This window comes from Pteropus medius, unplaced genomic scaffold (assembly GCF_902729225.1).
Source record: "Pteropus medius unplaced genomic scaffold, Ma_sr-lr_union100, whole genome shotgun sequence".
Classification (NCBI taxonomy): Eukaryota; Metazoa; Chordata; class Mammalia; order Chiroptera; family Pteropodidae; genus Pteropus; species Pteropus medius.
The window spans coordinates 19,250,839-19,269,612 of record NW_024351730.1 but is presented as its reverse complement, the minus strand read 5'-3'; the positions used below and the strand labels follow the sequence as shown (position 1 = coordinate 19,269,612).

Below are 18,774 nucleotides of genomic sequence, written 5' to 3'. Positions count from 1 at the left end.
TAGGTGCCAATGTTATTTATTGGAAAAGATCAGTGTATATTTGGACGTGCACAGTTCAAGTTCATGTTGTTTAAAGTCAACTGTATTGTTTTCGATCCAAGGTTGGTTGAATCTGTGCTGTGAAAGACCATCTGTAGCTCAGTTTGGAGAGAGTCAAAGGTTTTATGTGGATTTTTGGACGGGGGGTGGGAGGTGGAGGGGTGGGATCAGTGTCCCTACCTTCCCCACCCCCGTGTTGTTCAAGGGTCAACTATACTTTTAGTTTTTGAAAGTGTTCTAGTGTATACCATCATAAATGTTAGATAAATAGAGAAGAAATTTTCAAACACATAAAATTATGGAATTTAAAAGGAAACAGAGTTGTGACCTCTGTATAACCTCTTTCAATAGCATCTTCCGTATAATTTTTAAAGCTATCATCCTCCTGTCTTTCCATGATACTTCTAAACACCTCATTGCTTAAAAACTAAAACTTTTATGAAACCCCCTTTTTTTCATAACTTAAAACTGCCTCTTTTTTAAGCAATACTCAAACTTGCTACTCTAACTGGTATACTATTTTCTTGCCATAAACTCAGGTATGCCCTCCAAAAAAGTAATTTTCTTAATTATATCTCTCTTTCAGACCCCTGTTCTGCCAAATGGTTATATCTATACACTCTATTCTCAGTAGATGTAATCATTTCAGGGTTTTCTTAAACAGCTGGGGATTTTCACAGGCAAGTTACTATCTCTCACCCGCTTCTCTCAGTTTCAGGTGACCTAGCTAACATGTGCCAAAGTGCTGGGGCTGAGGGGCTGATCTACGGTCATCATTTATCTAGACTATCATTTCCTGAGGTGCGCATTGTCCAATCTGCTCTGCAGGCACTACAAACCCTCCATACTTGTCCTCTCAGAAGTCTGGATTCTCTTCTCTGACTCAGATTCAACAGATGATGCTAACTGCTGGTACAGTCCTCAACAGGTCAGCCAGTGTTCTCACATGTTCATTTCTGCACACTTCTTGGAGGTATAGAATAAATGGACCATTAGCCTCCACTACTCTCCATCACCATCAAACTCAACAAGGCCACCTCAGATTTTCTCTGCCTCAATACACTATGAAGTCTCTACTCAAGAGCTTAAGCACCATGATATCACAAGGAACTCAGCAAAGTTGTCACTTTCCCACTTAAAATATGATGGGGGACATGAGACCTCTCTATTCCCATCTCTCTCCATGCTTATTTGAATTTTATTATTTCTACACTCCAGAACTAACCCTGAATTGAGAGAGAAGTATGAGAAAGGTCGAGGGGGTTCATGGGACCTTTTCTCAGACTCTCAGCTTAGTGCTTTTCTCCGACTCTTTACTCCCTCTTCCAGTCCATGAAACTTTATGTAGTCTGATCAGATGGGGAAAAACTTTGCTCTGAACATGACAGTGTTTTTCCAATTCTACAGCATAAACTTGGGCATCACCTTAAAATAAGGGTGTATTTTATATATATAGTGAAATAACATATATACAAAAAGTATATAATATATTGCTATGGATTTGAGAACATTTTTTAAATAAACACAAATGGATTTACTATCAGGAATAGAACATTTTCAATATTTTGAATCCCTCTGTGTAAGAGATGTTTTTGATAATTAAAAGAGCCAGGCTCTTCTGATTAAAAATAAACAGTACTATTTAAAAATTCTGGTTTCACCACATCCTTTAAAGTCTATTTGAAATTGATTTTCTATTTCTGCTATAACAAGCTTCATTTGATGACAGTAAGCTCAGAACGCTGTGTGACAACATGAAGGGAAAGAGTCATAGGATGAAATGGAATTACCAGAAATAAAAACAATTTCAAAATGTTATTGTAAACATTTGTTTTACTTTCAGAAAAAGAAAAACCTCATAAAATAGATCAACATGATAGTGCCTCAAATATTTTATCTCAGCTATCATGTTTTGCCTTAGTTTAGTCCTTGTGAGAAAAATATTTCCAGTTCCTTCAACCACTCTTTCTATGGTTTCCAGCAATATCATGATTTCAGCTTTTCTCCACTGGTCTTGCACACTCTTATCCTTATTTCTCTGAAACGACAGCACCCAGAATTGCATATAGTACTCCAGATAAGGTCTAATCACTGTGAAAAACAGTGGAATACTACTTCCTGTGATTTGGAATGTATGCTTCTTATTAAGATCAGTAGTTGGGGAACTTTTTTAAAGCAGCAGCATCATACAATTGGATCATTAGGTATTTGCACTTCTGAAAAACAATGTTTTCCTCATTCTGTTTTAATTTACTTCAAAACCATATCATTAATATACAAATATGCATTCTCTCATCATGTTTCTTTTCCAGAATTTTACAATTTAACTTGTTAGTATTACTTTGATTTGGACCCTATCTTGATTTGGACCCTGTCATTTCAGCTACTCCTACAAAAACATTTTTTCCTAAATTGTTGATTAAAATATTAAATAGAACAAGGCCAAAGAGGAGTATATACTAAATAACTTTAATTGGTTCTTATCCAATTAGTAACACTAAAGTTGTTTAACAAGCTAGGAAGTAACCTATTATCACACAGTTCATTGTTTGCTATATGATACACCAGGGTATCATAAGGTGCCTTTGTTAAAACTGTACTTTCAAAAAAGCATTCACCGATGTTGTTCTCGACTCCTCAACTCTCCACATTCAATCAGTCATTAAATCATATCAAGTCTCTTGACTGAGTCTAGAAATCTCCATCTCACTGCCTTATTTCAAAGCCCTTGTACAAGGCTGAGTTAAAAAAAAAAAAAACTTGCTGTTTTCTTCCAACTCCCTAGTTCAATCTCTTTTCCACATAACAAGCCATAGTTACTTTAACTGAATGTCAATCTAATAATATTTAGACTCTTCGTTAGCACTGCATTGCTCTACAGTAAAGTCCAAACTCCTAGATAGTCTAGCAATCCTTATAGAATCTCACTTCATCTGTGTCAGCTTCCCCTCCCCTCTCTCTCTCTCATACGCACACACACATACACACACACACACCTGCACCTCTAGAGCTTGGTCAAATTACATGGAAGTAATTTTCAGTCCCCCCAAATTGCAATGCTCTCTCTTGCTTTTTATTAGGCTGATTCATTACCTCCACCTGTCAGAATATTATATTCCTGTGTATCTTTCAGGTCTTGGATCAGATATCACACCCTCTGAATATTCTTCTCTGACCTCCTCCCACAATAGTAGGATTTGGTTTCATTTCCATGTTCACATAGTGCTCCATGAATGCTCCATCTTTATTTTGATATGTTTTAATCTTCAGTTTATTTGACTGCCTTCATTGTGAGATATATTCATTTTAGGGTATTATTTATAATTCTATAATTAGTATAGTGCTAAAGCCATAGTAGGTGTGCAACACATTTATTTAAAGTCTTTATTTTTTTTAAGAGCAGTTTTAGGTTCATAGCAAAATTGAGAAGAAGGCATAGAAATTTCCCATACACTTCCTGCCCCACATGTGCATAGCCTCCCCTATTATCAGCTTTGCTCATCAGAGTGGTACACTTGTTACAACTGATGAACCTATACTGACACATCGTAATCACTCCAAGTCTATAGTTCACCTTACGATTCTCTCTTGGTTTTGTACATTCTATGAAGTTGCACAAATGTATAATGACATGTATCAATCATTAATTATAGTATCATGCAGAGTATTTTCACTGCACTCTGTGATTTACCTATTCATCCTTCTCTCTCCCCCAACCCCTGGCAACCACTGATATTTTGACTTTTTCCATAGTTTTGTCTTTTCCAGATTGTCATATAGTTGTAATCGTACAATATGTAGACTTTTCAGCTACTTTCACTTAGTAATATGAATTTAAGTTCCCTCTATGTCTTTTTATGGCTCGATAGTTTATTTCTTCTTAGTACTGAATCATATTCCATTGTCTAGATGTACCACAGCTTAATTATCTAATATTTGTTGATCAATGAAGGCAAATGTATCCTATATCAGAATACTTTGTTTCTTGATTTTCAAAGACCGGTCTAAGATGATAATTCAGGAAGTTTCTCATTTGATTCCTAGTCTTATGTACCTCAAACCCCGTGTAGATTTTGGTGGATCATCCACGAGTTTATGAGTTTCAGATGATAAAGCAGTATATTTGAGAAGCCCACATGGAAGAAGTAAGGATTGAGCTAAACTTGAAGGATAAATAGGATTTACACAGGCAAATGAGAGAAAGAAAAACATACTAGATATTTGAAGATAAGGAGAAAAGCATAAAGACTGGAAAGCTCAAGTAAATTAAAGTGGAAATTTTTTAAGAATAAAAAATCTAGTCAAAGTCCTATTAATAACTGATACAAGAATTGCCATTATGATTCTCTTTCATTCTAATACAAATATGATTTTTCTGATTATCTTTCTCTTTACATGGTTTGGGAAGAAAGGAGGTAGCATAGGTAGAAGACTAATTCCACTTGATCTTATAATAAGATTGAGCCTCTTTAATAAAGACTGTTACCCAAGGAAGTATTCTGCCCCAGTATAACTGGATTCTCCCTTATTACTGTTCTGTCTCTGGCCTCTGGCAAATTCTCTCTCTTCCATGTGGTTAAACATTAGGATGTGTCCTATCTAGTCTCCACGCCAATATCTAAATTGGCTACTAAAAACCAGAATGCTATCCAAAACTTTGGAAAATTACTAGTTAAACCTAAATTTTTTAAATAAAAAATCAACACCCTTTGAATATCAGAGAAAGAAAAAATATTTAATGAGCACTAGTATTAAGGTAGCTGTAAAAATTTCAGGAAGGAATTCATGAAAGGATGATATATGAATTGAAAGAGACAAGAGCATTATGAGTTGGAGAGCATTCAGATTATAATGGAGGATTAGGGCTTGGACAGCCATTGGCCTTCCACCAAAAAGAGTAACAAACCTGCCAAAATTTTTGGAAGTGGATTCTAGGGAGTGAGAAGAGCAGCCACTCATCTCCAAATTGACAAAATGCAAAAACGGAGTAGAGGCCCATTGTCCTTCTCAAACCAGGTGATCATATTGCTTCCTTAGTCACAACAACTGAGTTTTAAATTTTGCCTCCACTTCTGTCATGTGATTATTATTTATGGAGTAGCATATATATAGTTCATGTTTTACTGATGTAAAATTAATTAGCAAATGTTCAGAAAGCACTTTGAAGATGAAAAGTGGTTTGAGTGCCAAGTATTATCATTATACTATTATCATAAAACACATAAAAGTTACAGGATCTCATAAGCTAAATAGGTGAGGAATGACTGTGCTGCACAGCACTCGAGGAGAAGATGGCAAAGCAACAACCTCTGCAGAGGGAACAGGCATGGACACCACTGCAGAACAGGTGGGCTTAAGGGGATGTGGGCCGCAGGGTGTACTGTCATTGCTCCTTGGGCAAACTTCCTTAAAGGACCAAATTACAGTAGCTTCATATGTATTTTAAAATTCTTAAAAATGATTTGCTCCCTCAACCTTTTATGAAAATAGGAGCAATATAAATCGTAAGTAAAGGAAAACCAGAATAAATAAGATTGATAAATTTTATCATTAGAATCTGTTCTGCTTGTTAATTTTAGTCTAAAAAAAATCTTTCCATCACAATTAGACCATTCATGAGAAGTATATGTATAACTGCTGAAATTACTAAAGTAAAATTGGGGGATTTTACTTTTAAAAAGATAATGTCACTTTAAAAATGAAAAAAATACAAGATTGTTACATCCATCTATTTTTAATAATGTATGTTGATATAGAGACAATATTTATGTTCCTAATATGCTATTTTACCTATAGGAAGTGGTAGACCAGAGTTTAGGTTTTAATTTTTAATTACTGAAACATCACGATGCTTCACAGCAGTATATTTTTAGTGGTGCGATTTAACATTGTAGTTGGAAACAAAAACAGCAACAAGAAGAAAGTTTGTTTCTTCCCATTAACAGTGCTGTGAACTCAGATAACAACTGGCCTGGAAGTCACAGAAGTGTGCTGACTGGTTTCACGGCACACAGAGATGGACAAGTAATTCTTAGGTTATGATTCTTAAGCTAATCAAATTAACTCACAAATGTAAATGTTTGCTTACACATTGCAGTCTTTCCTGGCAATCCAGTAAAATTCACAGCTTGATAAACTCATTGAGCCTGACCCATATTTTTAATAAAACTTTTAGGCAACTGTCTGGTTTTGATTTCTTGCCAATGTCTAGCTAGATTCTAGGTGAAGAGTATAATATTGGGCTGAATTTAACTTCCAGATAAACAGCTCAAATAATCAGTCTTTTTACACATTCATGTTAATATTTAGCTTAATCGGCCATAAAAGAACCCTTGAAATCTTTTCCATCAAGTTAAGTTACTGTTAATCCTTTTGACTTAATTAACAGAAACTCCAGTAAAAATATATGATCTTGGCTTCTAAGTAGTGTGTTCTATGTCCTTCATGTTAACCTACTATGCTCCTTATTCTCCAGAAACAATAAATGAGAAATTATGTGTAGACAGATCCTGGATTCATTCTTTCAAGGAATTAATAATTTTTTAAGTACAACTTACCAGCAAAGCCACCATTTCTAAAATCCCTAAATAATTCTTGATATCCTTATTGTCTTATCATCATTACAATTGAATGGCTTCAGGATATATCTGGTGAAAAAAATAAAACATTTTGGAAAATTAAGGCATGTTGCTGAAATCAAAACAATTTTTTCTATTTCTTGCTTCAACTCCCTCCCAAGAACCAATTTCTGTTGAGTAATAAGTAGTCTATTTTTCAACCAACATTCTACATAATAATGCTTCAGAAAAAGTGGAATTTATATGTCTGACATTGTTTTTAAAGAATGCTTTAAAGAAAAGAAACTGAATGATGACAAAAATCAATTTTCCTTTTGAATTAGAAATAAGCACGCGTGCACACACACACACACACACACACACAAACACACAAGAACAAATCAATTAAGCCCTTAGCAAGTAGAAAGAACATCTATAGCTTAGAAAACTCTGGTGTGAATGACAGAAATTCTTAGTTTACCTGCCTTTAAAATTAACTTTTATTTATTACCATAATTTGACTTTTGTGAATTCAGATAGATAAATCACTACAGTGATCTTAAATTTTGGCTGTAAAATAAGTGACAGTTCCAAGTCAGAGTGCTTTCGTTTCCCTTTTGGAGATCAGAAATGAACTCTAATCCTAACTCTAACCCTAAGTATACTAATAACCAAAGGAAAAAGCTCTTTTCCCTAGATTTGAAATGTCCTATAGTTTTTCCTTCTTTAAAATTAGGAAACCAGAATGGGTGATTTGCAAAGTCTCTTCCAGTTCCAAAAGGCTATACATCTCTTATTCTAGAAATTTTACATTGGGGGAAGTATGAAGTCAAACAATACTCCCTAATAAACAAATTCGGGTATACAATAATCAGTATTACATCAACTTACAGACAAATAAGAAGGCAAAACAGTAAATAAAGTTTACCTGTGTATCTATGGGTTGAAACATTGTAAAATTGCCAATATTCATTTTTTGATCTGCAAAAGCAGCATCTTTATATGATTTAACCTATTAGAAGGACATGGTTGAGAAGAATAGGAAAATATACTCTAAATTTTTGTCCCATCAAGTTTCAATCTGATGAACTCACAGTTCAAGACTTATTCCATGGCAAGCTGTGTTGAGTAAAATATATAGACATATATCTGTGAGTATGGAAAAGGTTGCTTAGGATAACATACTCATCTATAGGAAATTAAGTTAACAAGATATTATCATATCATTTAGTTAGTTATCTTCCCAAATTTTTAAACTTTATTTTAAACTCATGAAGTGAATTCATCAGACTGGGATAAAGTGTTTTCCTCTAAATTTTTACATAGTGAGATGTCCTTTAGGTTTTTTTAAATTTTATTTTATTATGGACCCAAAAAAGTTCATGAGCGTTAGACTTCGATAGAAATATTAAGATATTCGTTTTTATACGCAAGGTAGAAACATAATTTGGACAAAATATATTTAAATGGTCAAAGTTTTTTTAAGTAAAATGAAATTTCTGAAAAGATTTGACTTGGAAATCTTACCTGCATTGAGATCTAGTTAATATTATCTGTTCAGGAAATATCATCTGTTCAGGGAATAACTATTAAATAAATAAAAAGTAAATTTCCTAAAAAATATATTTGATTCTGCTTGCAAATAAAAATCAAATTAATATAGGTGTTTTGAACTAATCAAATACTTAGTATAGTCATTTCAATGTATTTTTATTTGTATTTCAATGTATTAAATCTGAGATACATATATCTCAAAGACACCTTATATAGACACATACATATATACAAACCTACCTGAGATATTGTACATATGGGTGTATAGTATATAAAATCTAAAAATAAAATGTAAATATGAATAAATTTATATTATATTAATATAAAATATATAAACCAAATATAAAATATAAAAATATATGTTATAGCCTGAATTTTATGCCCTCAAAATTCATTCGATAAAGCTCTAACCCCTCATACTTGAGAATGACTACTATTTGAAGATAGGGTCTTTAAAGAGGTAATTAAATTATAATGAGGTTTTTTGTTTTGTTTTGTTTTTGTTTTTTAAATAGGCCCTAATCTAATATGACTGGTGTCTTTATAAAAAAGAAGAAATTAGGACATAGATATGTACAGAGGGAAGACCATATAAAGATGCAAGGAGCAGACAGTCATCTATAAGCCTAGGAGAGAGGCCTCAGAAGAAACCAAACCTGCCAGCACATTGATCTCAGACTTCTAACTGTGGGAAAATAAATTCCTGTTCTTGCAGCCACCCAGTCTGCAGTACTTTGTTATGGCAGCAACCAGCAAACTATACAATATTTATATTATATAAAACAAAATTAACTTTATGGTTCTTACATTTTACATTAGTAATCTTGCTCATCATTGTATACCCCTTGCCTAGCCCAATACCTTGCACATAGAAAATGCTCAATAAGCATGATTACAATAAATTATTTAATTTCTAAAGAGAAATTTCCTCTGTTTATGCCAAATAGATACATTGAAATAAAGTTGCCTCCCAATTTATAAATAATATGGTAATTCATTCTAAAAGCTTTTATTATATTATTCCCTTACTCTAACTATTGTTTCCAAGCTGTATGTATCATTTAATGCCTATAAAAAAAAAAATCCCTAAGAGTCTGTTAAAAATGATGAATAAACCCCCAGAGCTTCTGACGGCTGTTTTGATTAAGGTTTTAAAAAGTCTGACTTGAGCCCTAAAATATTAAGTTACTCTAAATGTAAATACTCTAAATATACTATTAAAAGACAGATATTAATAGAAGGGTTTTAAGGAATATAACCTAATCATATGTCAACAAGAAACTCACTTTTAATATAATGATGTAGGCAGGTTAATAGTATAGGATAGAAAAAGACTTACAGTGCAACATTATTCAAATAAAAGCAGGAGTGACTATGTTAATATCAGATAAAGAAGTACACTTCAGAGTAAAGAAAATTACCAGAGAGGGTCATTTTATGATAAAGGAGCCACTGTATAATAATAAAAGAGTCAATCAGCCAAGAAGACATAGCAATCATAAAAGTGTATTACCAAACAACAGATCAGCAAAATATATGAAGCAAAAATCAAAAGAACTAAAAGGAGAAATTTAAAAATTCAAAGCCACAGTTGTAGATTTCAACACCTCTCTCAATAAGTGTTAAATGACTGCACAGAAAAACAATAAATCTAGGATAACTCAACAACATCCTCAACCACAGGATCTAATCAACATTTGTAGAAAACTCTACCCAACAACAGAACATATTCTTTTTAGGAGTCCATGGAACATATATCAAGATAAATCATATGCAGTACCATAAAGCAAACTTCAAAACATTTAAAAGACTTTAAATTGCATTTAGTACATTTTCCAACCATAATGGAATCAAAATAGAAATCAATTTTAAAAAAGATAGCAGAGATATCTCAAAACACTTAGAAACTAAATAACATATTTTTAAAAAATCCATAGAACAAAAAGGAATTCTCACAGTAAATCTTAAAAATACATTAAATTAAGTAAAAATGAAAATAAAACATAAAATTTATGAGTCACAGCTAAAAAAAAAAAAACCAGTGCTGAGAGGAAAATATAGCATTAAAAATACTCATTAGAAAAATAACCTAAGCTCCCACCACAAGAACCTAGAAAAAGAACAAAATAAACCTAAAGCAAGTAGGAGAAAATAATGGAGAGTAGAAATTAATGAAATGAAAATAGAAAAACAATAGAAAAAGCAGTAAAACAAAACTGTTTCTCAGAAAAAAAATCAATAAAATCTGCAAACCTCTAAGAAGACTGACAAGGAAAAGACAAATTACTAATACGAAAATTAAACAGAGGATTTCTTTACATAGTTGTAGAAATCAAAAGGATAAGGGAATACTACTAACTCTACATGCATAAATTTGACAACTTAGACAAAATAGACTAATTCCTTGAAAAAACGCAAAGTATCACAACTCATTCAATATGAAATAGATTTTTAATAGACTCATAACTATTAAGGAAATTTTAATTATAATTTAAAAACTCCTTGAAAAAAAATATCCAGTGTAGTTTATGCCAGGAGTACAAGAGTGGTTCAATATTCAAATAAAATTAATATAATCCATCATATTAACAGTAGAGAAGAAAATTCACATTTTACTCAACCCGTATAAATATCCTCTAACTGATTTTTGACAAAGGTACATGCAAATCTCTCTCAATTGTTTTTTACAACTGCATGTGAGTCTATAATTGTCACAAAATGAAACATTTAAGTTTTCTTGAAAAATAAAGGTCTTCTATTAAGTAGAACATTCTTAAGTCAACTGACCCCATATTTCAAGTAAGTGTCATTAAAAAAAAAAGGAAGGGTGAAGTATAAAAGCTGTTCTAGACTGAAAGAGATATAGGAGATATACTAACCAAGGACAATGTACAGATTTTGATTTTTGTTCAATAATAAGAAAATTATAGGAGACATTTTAAGAACAAGTAGAAATATTTGAATATGAATTTGGTATTAGAAGATATTAAGTAATTATTCATAATTTATTAGGTATAACAATGGTCATGCTTTTTAAAAATACTTTTAACTCTTTAGAAAGAAAATAAAATATTTATGGTTGAATGTCATGAGGCAATTATTTTTATGTAACTAATCTAAATTAGTCAGGAAAATATATAAATATCGTAAAATGTTTATAGTTCTTAAATCTATGCAATGGATATATGGAGGTTCACTAAATTATTTCCTCTACTTTCTTCTATATTTTAATTTTTCCATGATAAAACTTCTCTCTATCCCATTTTCTTCACCATATAGAGTCCCACTTCTTTGCTCCCCTTTTCAGCAAGCTCTTTGAAAGAAGAATGAAGGACCACTCTCTAGTTCTTCTATTTCTACTCTCTTTCAAACCATCTCTAACTAGTCTCATGCCCCTTTCACTCCTAAAACGCCTTTCATCAAGATCACCAATTACCTTTATGATGCTAATCCAATGGTCAATTTTCTGTGTTAATTTGTTCATCTTATTTGAGTTGTTGGCACTGTCTGACACAGTTGATCCCCTTCCTCCTCCTTGATACACTTCTATTGGCTTCCAGGACACCACTTTCCATGGGTTTTCTTCCTACTCTCACTAGTTGTTTCCTCTCTAACTTCTTTGCTATGTCTTTCTCTATTCCATATTCTCTTAATATGGGGGTGCTCCAATGATCATATCTTGGTCTTTTTTATCTATACTTATTCCCTTGCCAATCTCATCTACTACCAGAGCCTATGTTGATGAGTGCCAAATTTACATCACCAGCCCAGACCTCTTTGTCAAACTCTAGACTTGTATATCCAACCTGCATCTCTATTTGGATGCCTAGTGAACAGCTAAGACATAAAATGAACATAACTAAATGCATATCATCCCCCTCAAAACCTACTTTACCCACAGCCCTCCCATTACAGTTGACGACAACTCTATCCTTTAAAACTTCAAGCTACAGAACTGGAAACCATCCTTGACTATTCTCTTCCATTCACATTTGACACCAATCCATCAAGAACTCCTATCAACACTATCCTTGAAATGTATGTAAAATTTAACCCCTTTTCATTTCCTCCACTTCTACCATCCTGGTTTACACCAACATCATTTTGTGTTTAGATTATTGTAATCATATCCTTTATTGTTGCTTTGCTTCCACTCTATTCACTACAATTTACTCTCCACAAAGTAGTCAGAGGGATCCCACTATGAAATTAGGCCAGATCATCATAGTCTTCTGCCCAAAGCCCTCCAATGCTCCCATTTCACTAAAAGGAAAAGCCAACATAATTACAAGGACGTACAAGGCCCTACCTGATCTGGGCCTTGGTACCTCTCAGACTCAGTGTCTTACTCCTCTTTACCTTATTCACTGCTCCAGCTGCACTGTAGTTCTAACACATCAGGCATGCCCCTCCCTCAGAGATTTTGTCAATTTGTTGCTCTCTGTCTAGAACATTCCAGATATCTGTGTGTTTAACCCCCTCACCTGTCTCAAGTCTGCTTAGATTTTACCTTTTCAATAATCTTAACCTGACTACTCTATTTAATATTTCATCCTGCCACAACCATTTCACACATAGTCCATATATCTAATCTTTACCTTGCTCTATCTTTTTTCCTACAGAACTTGAAATCATTTTATCAGTTATGAATTTTATTAATTATGCTTTTTTGTCTATCTTTCCTCATTAAAATGTAAGCTCCATAATGAGATTTTTGTTTCTACAGCTGTGCCTACCACATAGGACATCTAAAACTATTTGCTGTATGAATTAATTTTGATTTTAGTATTACCATTGTCCTTCATATGTACTGAAAAATAAGCTAGCCAAATATTATATTCTAATTCTACATGTTGTTTTCAAGCTCAGCAGTCCATTGAATCCATAATTAATATAAAATAATGTCCTTTTACTTAACATCAAATCCATATTTATCTTTGAGAATGTTCTATATCTTTCTCATATTAACACTTGCTTTCCTTTCCTATTTCCTCAGAAGAACAGAATCAGACACAAAAATTAAACTCACAAGGTGTGGAAAGATTACCCTGGGTATCTTAATAATGGTGATTGCTACAGTAATCATTGGACTCATTGTTCATTTCACCACTAATGGTAAGTACTCATGACGTCTGGCTTTCTAGTTACATGGAATTACTTTCCCATTATTAAGAAAGTTGCAAACTTGAGAATGAAGGAAAGAAAAGAGTCAGACAAGATTATTTGGCAGAGGGAATTTTTGTTATGGTTAATAACAATTACTGCAGTCTTAGCTATTTAGTGACCTTTGGCTTAGGGCATTCTGAACCCAGAAATTTGACAAGCTCTTTTTAATTCCTAGTAAATATTTAGGTGCTGGGAGTACATTAATGAATAAAGTAGTTATAGTCTCTATTGTTGTTGAACTTACAACTTTGTGAAGAGATAATCAATGCATTAACAAACAAATAAATATAAAAGCCTAGAATGTGGGATTCTAAACTAAGATTTCTTATTTCAAAACGTATATTTTTTCTTTATATGATGTTTTCTTCTCATAAACTTCCCTCCAAAAAGTATTTTCTATTATTGAAAGATGAAATAAATAAAAAAGTCAGTACAAATTTTTCTATATATTTCACATAAAGTATTCTCTTTGTCCTGCTCTGTTACTCTCTTCAGCCTACTCTTTTTTAAACTTTTGAAGGATGAGAACCTTTATATAGAAATTTTTTTTCACATTCTCACAAGAGAATTACTTTGTTGAATAACAGAACAGACAAACAAGTACTGTAAACTTAGTAATGCTTTTAAATTAACTTGTATTTAATTAATTATATCTACCTATGTTTGAAAATCAATAATACATATATGTATAAGAAAAATGCCTAGTGTTTATATAAATACTTTTCCCTAGAATCAACTGTTACCATCATGCCATTACCCTATATAATTCACAGCTCACAGGTTGGGAACTATTGCTTTAAAACATAGTGTTTTTTGAAAAAAAAAATACATTTAGAAAAGAAGCTGTTTAGCTAAATAAACATCCATTTCATTTTATAAGGAGAAAAGAGTTTACATAGAGAGAACTAGAGCTCTATAGAGTAGTAAAGAGGCCAGCTCCCAGACAACTGTTTTCTAATGTCTGCTTCATTTTCCATATACACCCTTATATAGACACAGACCAATTGCTTGTGCAAGCACAATCATTAGGTAGAATGTAATGCCAGCTGCTACCATTGACAGGAATCATGGTCATAGCATATGTCCATAAACCTTTGAATAAAGTTGCTCACTCAAGACAGAGACATAGAATGTACTGTCTTTCATCAAGGGTGTAAAAGTGCCAGAAACTGGAGATAAGGATATCTAAAGAGGTTATCTTTAGAGATTGGTGAGCTATAATTTCTCATACTACAACCACCTTAATATGTGAGTGATTTCCCCTTCATATCAAGCTGAGAGACTGGCTTTGAAGGAGAGATCAATTTGACCCTAAGAAGACTCTCAAAGATTCAGTAACACAGTGGACTGGAGTTTAATTCACACCTGAAATACCTAAAGGGCAAGAGACTTGGAGCTTGTTCAGCATAGTAAAGAGGAGATGGAACCTGTGGGCAGTTTGAAAGACCAGTCTTTGAGACAAATGCTGCATAAATGTTTCCTATGAAACAGACATAGACCACCCAGAAAAAAAGCCCCATCATATTAGGTCCTGTCCAAGAGACCACTTGGAGTGGTAATCAGATTTCAAGTTAAGGAATAGGAATATCTCTAGCTGTCTAAATGCTGAGAAAGGAGTGTACGCAAGCTGGAATAGTTACATTTATCTATGTGAGGGAACTATAGTTGAGACATCTCCACCAATAGGCAGAAAGTGAATTTCAAAGTACAGGAAAACCTAGAAGGGCGTGAGTTTTAAATAAGTACTAAGTTCCTAGAATCCAAAACTAGATGCCAAATTCTCTATCATTCAAGTAAGGACCTAGAGAGGTCCAAATCCAGGTGATAGAGTGGAAAAGGAGGAATAACAAGACTGATGATTAAAAAGCTTGGGGAAGGAAAACTCTCAACTTTATGCCAAGTTCAAATTTTTATACAAAAAAACCTAGGTATTTTAATTTCTAAATTGAAACCACATTTTATAATTTATAGGGCATAGAACCTATTACTAAAGAATTTTAAAAGTTGTTTTATAATTACATCCTATAAAACATACTTGTTTGAAATACTAGTTTATATATATTTGTGCATATGAGTATAATCACCACCTTCAGTTTATTTTAAAGCAATTCTATACAGATAGTTTTAGCGGGCTAAGAAGAAACTACTCATGTGAGAATGAATATGGATTCTAATATATTTAAGAACTCAATCTTGGATTTAATCATAGTAATACCTATTTCCCAGAAGTTATAAATTTCAGTGGCTTATAAAAACATCTAAAAAGAAAAACATTCCAAAATTAAGTATTTCTGCATCAGAACAATAAGTTTTATTAATAATGTAAGGAATTAGAATAATGTCCTATAGGAATCAGAATAGAACCTCCTGAGACAGTAAAGTACTTTGATAGGGCTTCCTAATTCTTAGATTTTATTTCCTTTTCCTTTTTCTTTTTTTTAAATATTTTATTTATTTATTTAACATTTTATTTATTTATTTTTCCCCTATCCCCTCCCCTCGGTAACCACTAGTCCATTGTCCATGTCCATGAGTTTCTTTGTTTGTCCTGTTTGTTGCTTTTAGGTTTATGTCCCATATATAAGTGATATCATGTGATTTTCAACATTTTCTGTCTGGCTTATTTTGCTTAGCGTGATTATCTCAAGGTCCATCCATGTTGTTGTAAATGACAGTATTTCATCTCTTCTTATAGCTGAGTAATATTCCATTGTATATATGTATCACAGCTTCTTTAGCCGATCATCTGTTGTAGGACACTTTGGTTGCTTCCATGTCCTGGCCACTGTAAATACCATTGCTATGAACATTGGTGTGCAAATATCTTTATGGATATGATTTTTTTAAGTCTTTGGGGTAAATATCCAGTAGAGGGATTGTTGGATCATATGGTAGATCAATTCTTACTTTTTTAAGGAAACTTTATACTCTTTTCTATAGTGGCTATATCAATTTGCAGTTCCACAAGCAGTATATGAGAGTTCCTATATCTCCACATCCTCTCCAACATTTGTTATTACTTATCCTGTTGATTATAGCTATTTAACAAGTGTGAGATGATATCTCATTGTGGTTTTGGTTTGCGTTTCTCTACTAGCTAGCAATGTTGAGCATCTTTTCATATATTTGTTGGCCATTTGTATGTCCTCCAGGGAGAAGTGTCTGTTCAGATCTTCTGCCCATTTTTTGATGAGACCATTTACTTTTTTTATTTTTATTGACTTGTATGAGTTCTTTGTATATTTTGAATATTAGGCCCTTATTGGAGGCATTGCTTGCAAATATATTTTCCCATGTGAATGGTTGTCTCTTTATCTTGTTGACGGTTTCTTTTGCTGAGCAGAAGCTTTTTAGTTTGATGTACTCCCATTCATTTGTTTTTGCTTTTACTTCCCTTGCTGTTGAGGTCAAATTCATAAAATCCTCTTTAAGTCCAAGGTCCTTGAGTTTAGTTCCTATGTTTTCTTCTATACATTTTATTGTTTCATGTCTTATATTCAGGTCCTTAATTCGGCATGTAGTAATAGACAACAGTCTAGTTTCATTCTTTTACAGGTGGTTTTCCAGTTTTCCCAGCACTATCAATTCTTAGCTGAAGAGGCTTTCCTTTCTCTACTGTATGTTTTTGGCTTTTTGGTCAAAAATTATTTGCTCATATAAATATGGGTTTACTTCTGGACTCTTGATTCTGTTCCACTGGTCCGTGTGTTTGTTGTTTTTTTTTCTGCCAATCCCATGCCATTTTGATTACTGTTACTTTGTAGTATAATTTGAAGTTGGGCAGAGTGATGCCTCCAGCCTCATTCTTTTTTCTCAGGATGGCTTTGGCAATTCTGGGTCTACTGTGCTTCCATACAAATCTGATGATTTTTTCTTCTATTTCTTTAAAAAAGGTCGATGGGATTTTGATGGGGATTGCGTTAAATCTATCTAATGCTTTAGGTAATAAGGTCATTTTAACTATGTTGATTCTTCCAATCTAAGAACACGGAATATCTTTCCATTTTTTTGTATCTTATTCAATTTCTTTTAATAGGGTCTTATAGTTTTCATTATATAGGTCCTTCACATATTTTGTTAAATTTATTCCTAGATATTTTATTCTTTTTGTTGCAGTTGCAAAAGGAATTATTTTCTCCACTTCTTTTTCTGACGCTTTGTTATTAGAGTATAGGAACACAATGGATTTTTGAACATTGATTTTGTAACCAGAAACTTTACTGTATTTGCTTATTGTTTCTAGTAGTGTTCTTGTGTAGTCTTTAGGGTTTTCTATATAGAGAACCATGTCATCAGCAAATAGTGACAGTTTCACTTCTTCATTTCCTATCTGGATTCCTTTTTTATTTTTTCTTGCCTGGTTGCACTCGCTAGGACCTCCAATGTTATATTGAATAACAGCGGCGATAGTGGACAGCCTTGTTCCTGATCTTAGAGGGAAGGTTTTTAGTTTTTCACCATTAAGTATTATGTTTGCTAAGGGCTTGTCATAGATGGCCTTTATTATGTTAAGGTACTTTCCTTCTATACCTATTTTGTGAAGTGTTTTGATCATAAATAGGTGCTGTATCTTGTCAAAGGCTATTTCTGCATCTATTGATATGATCATATGATTCTTATTTTTTAATTTGTTTATGTGGTGTATCTCACTCATCGATTTGCATATCTGGAATCATCCCTGTATCCCTGGGACGAAGCCCACTTGATCGTGCTGTACAATCTTTTTAGTATGTTGCTGTATTTGGTTTGCTAGTATATTATTTAGGACTTTTGCATCTGTGTTCATGAGCGATCTTGGTCTGTAGTTTTCTTTTTTTGTGTTATCTTTACCGGGTTTTGGTATCAGAGTGATATTGGCCTCATAAAATGAGTTAGGAAGTATTGCCTCCTCTTCAATACTTTGGAAGAGTTTGAGGAGAATAGGTATTAAATCTTCTTTGAATGTTTGGTAGAATTCATTGGTAAAGCCATCTGGTCTTGGATTTTTACTTTTTGGTAGGTTTTTGATGATTGTTTCAATTTCCATACTGCTGATAGGTCTATTTAGATTTTTCAGTTCTTCTTGATTCAGTCTAGGAAGGTTGTATTTTTCTAAGTACTGGTCCATTCTTCTAGGTTATTAAATTTGGTGTTATATACTTTTTTATAGTATTCTTATATGATCCTTTGTATTTCTTCAGTATCTGTCATAATTTCCCCTCTTCTCTCCCTGATTTTGTTTATTTGTGTTCTTTCTTTTTTTCCTTAGTGAGTCTAGCCAGGAGTTTGTCAATTTTATTAACCTCTAAGAACCAGCTCTTTGTTGCATTTATTTGTTCTATTGTGTTTTTTTGTTTGTTTGTTTTCAATTTCATTTATTTCTGCTCTAATTTTGATGATTTCTTTCCTTCTGCTGACTTTAGGCTTCATTTGTTCTTCCTTTTCTAGTTTTTAAGATGAAGTGTTAGGTTGCTTCTTT

At 32.9% G+C, this 18,774-nt stretch overlaps 1 protein-coding gene across 1 annotated transcript in view; it reads left to right on the top strand.

Moving 5' to 3' along the window:
- Window positions 1-5,330: 5,330 nt before the first annotated feature.
- The window catches only part of LOC120587954 (transmembrane protease serine 11C-like), a 63,176-nt gene continuing 49,732 nt past the window's right edge, over window positions 5,331-18,774 (top strand). The window contains exons 1-2 of the mRNA XM_039844956.1: window positions 5,331-5,386; window positions 13,150-13,265. Coding sequence (XP_039700890.1) covers window positions 5,331-5,386; window positions 13,150-13,265 — 172 coding nt within the window. The remainder of the gene's footprint in view (window positions 5,387-13,149; window positions 13,266-18,774) is intronic.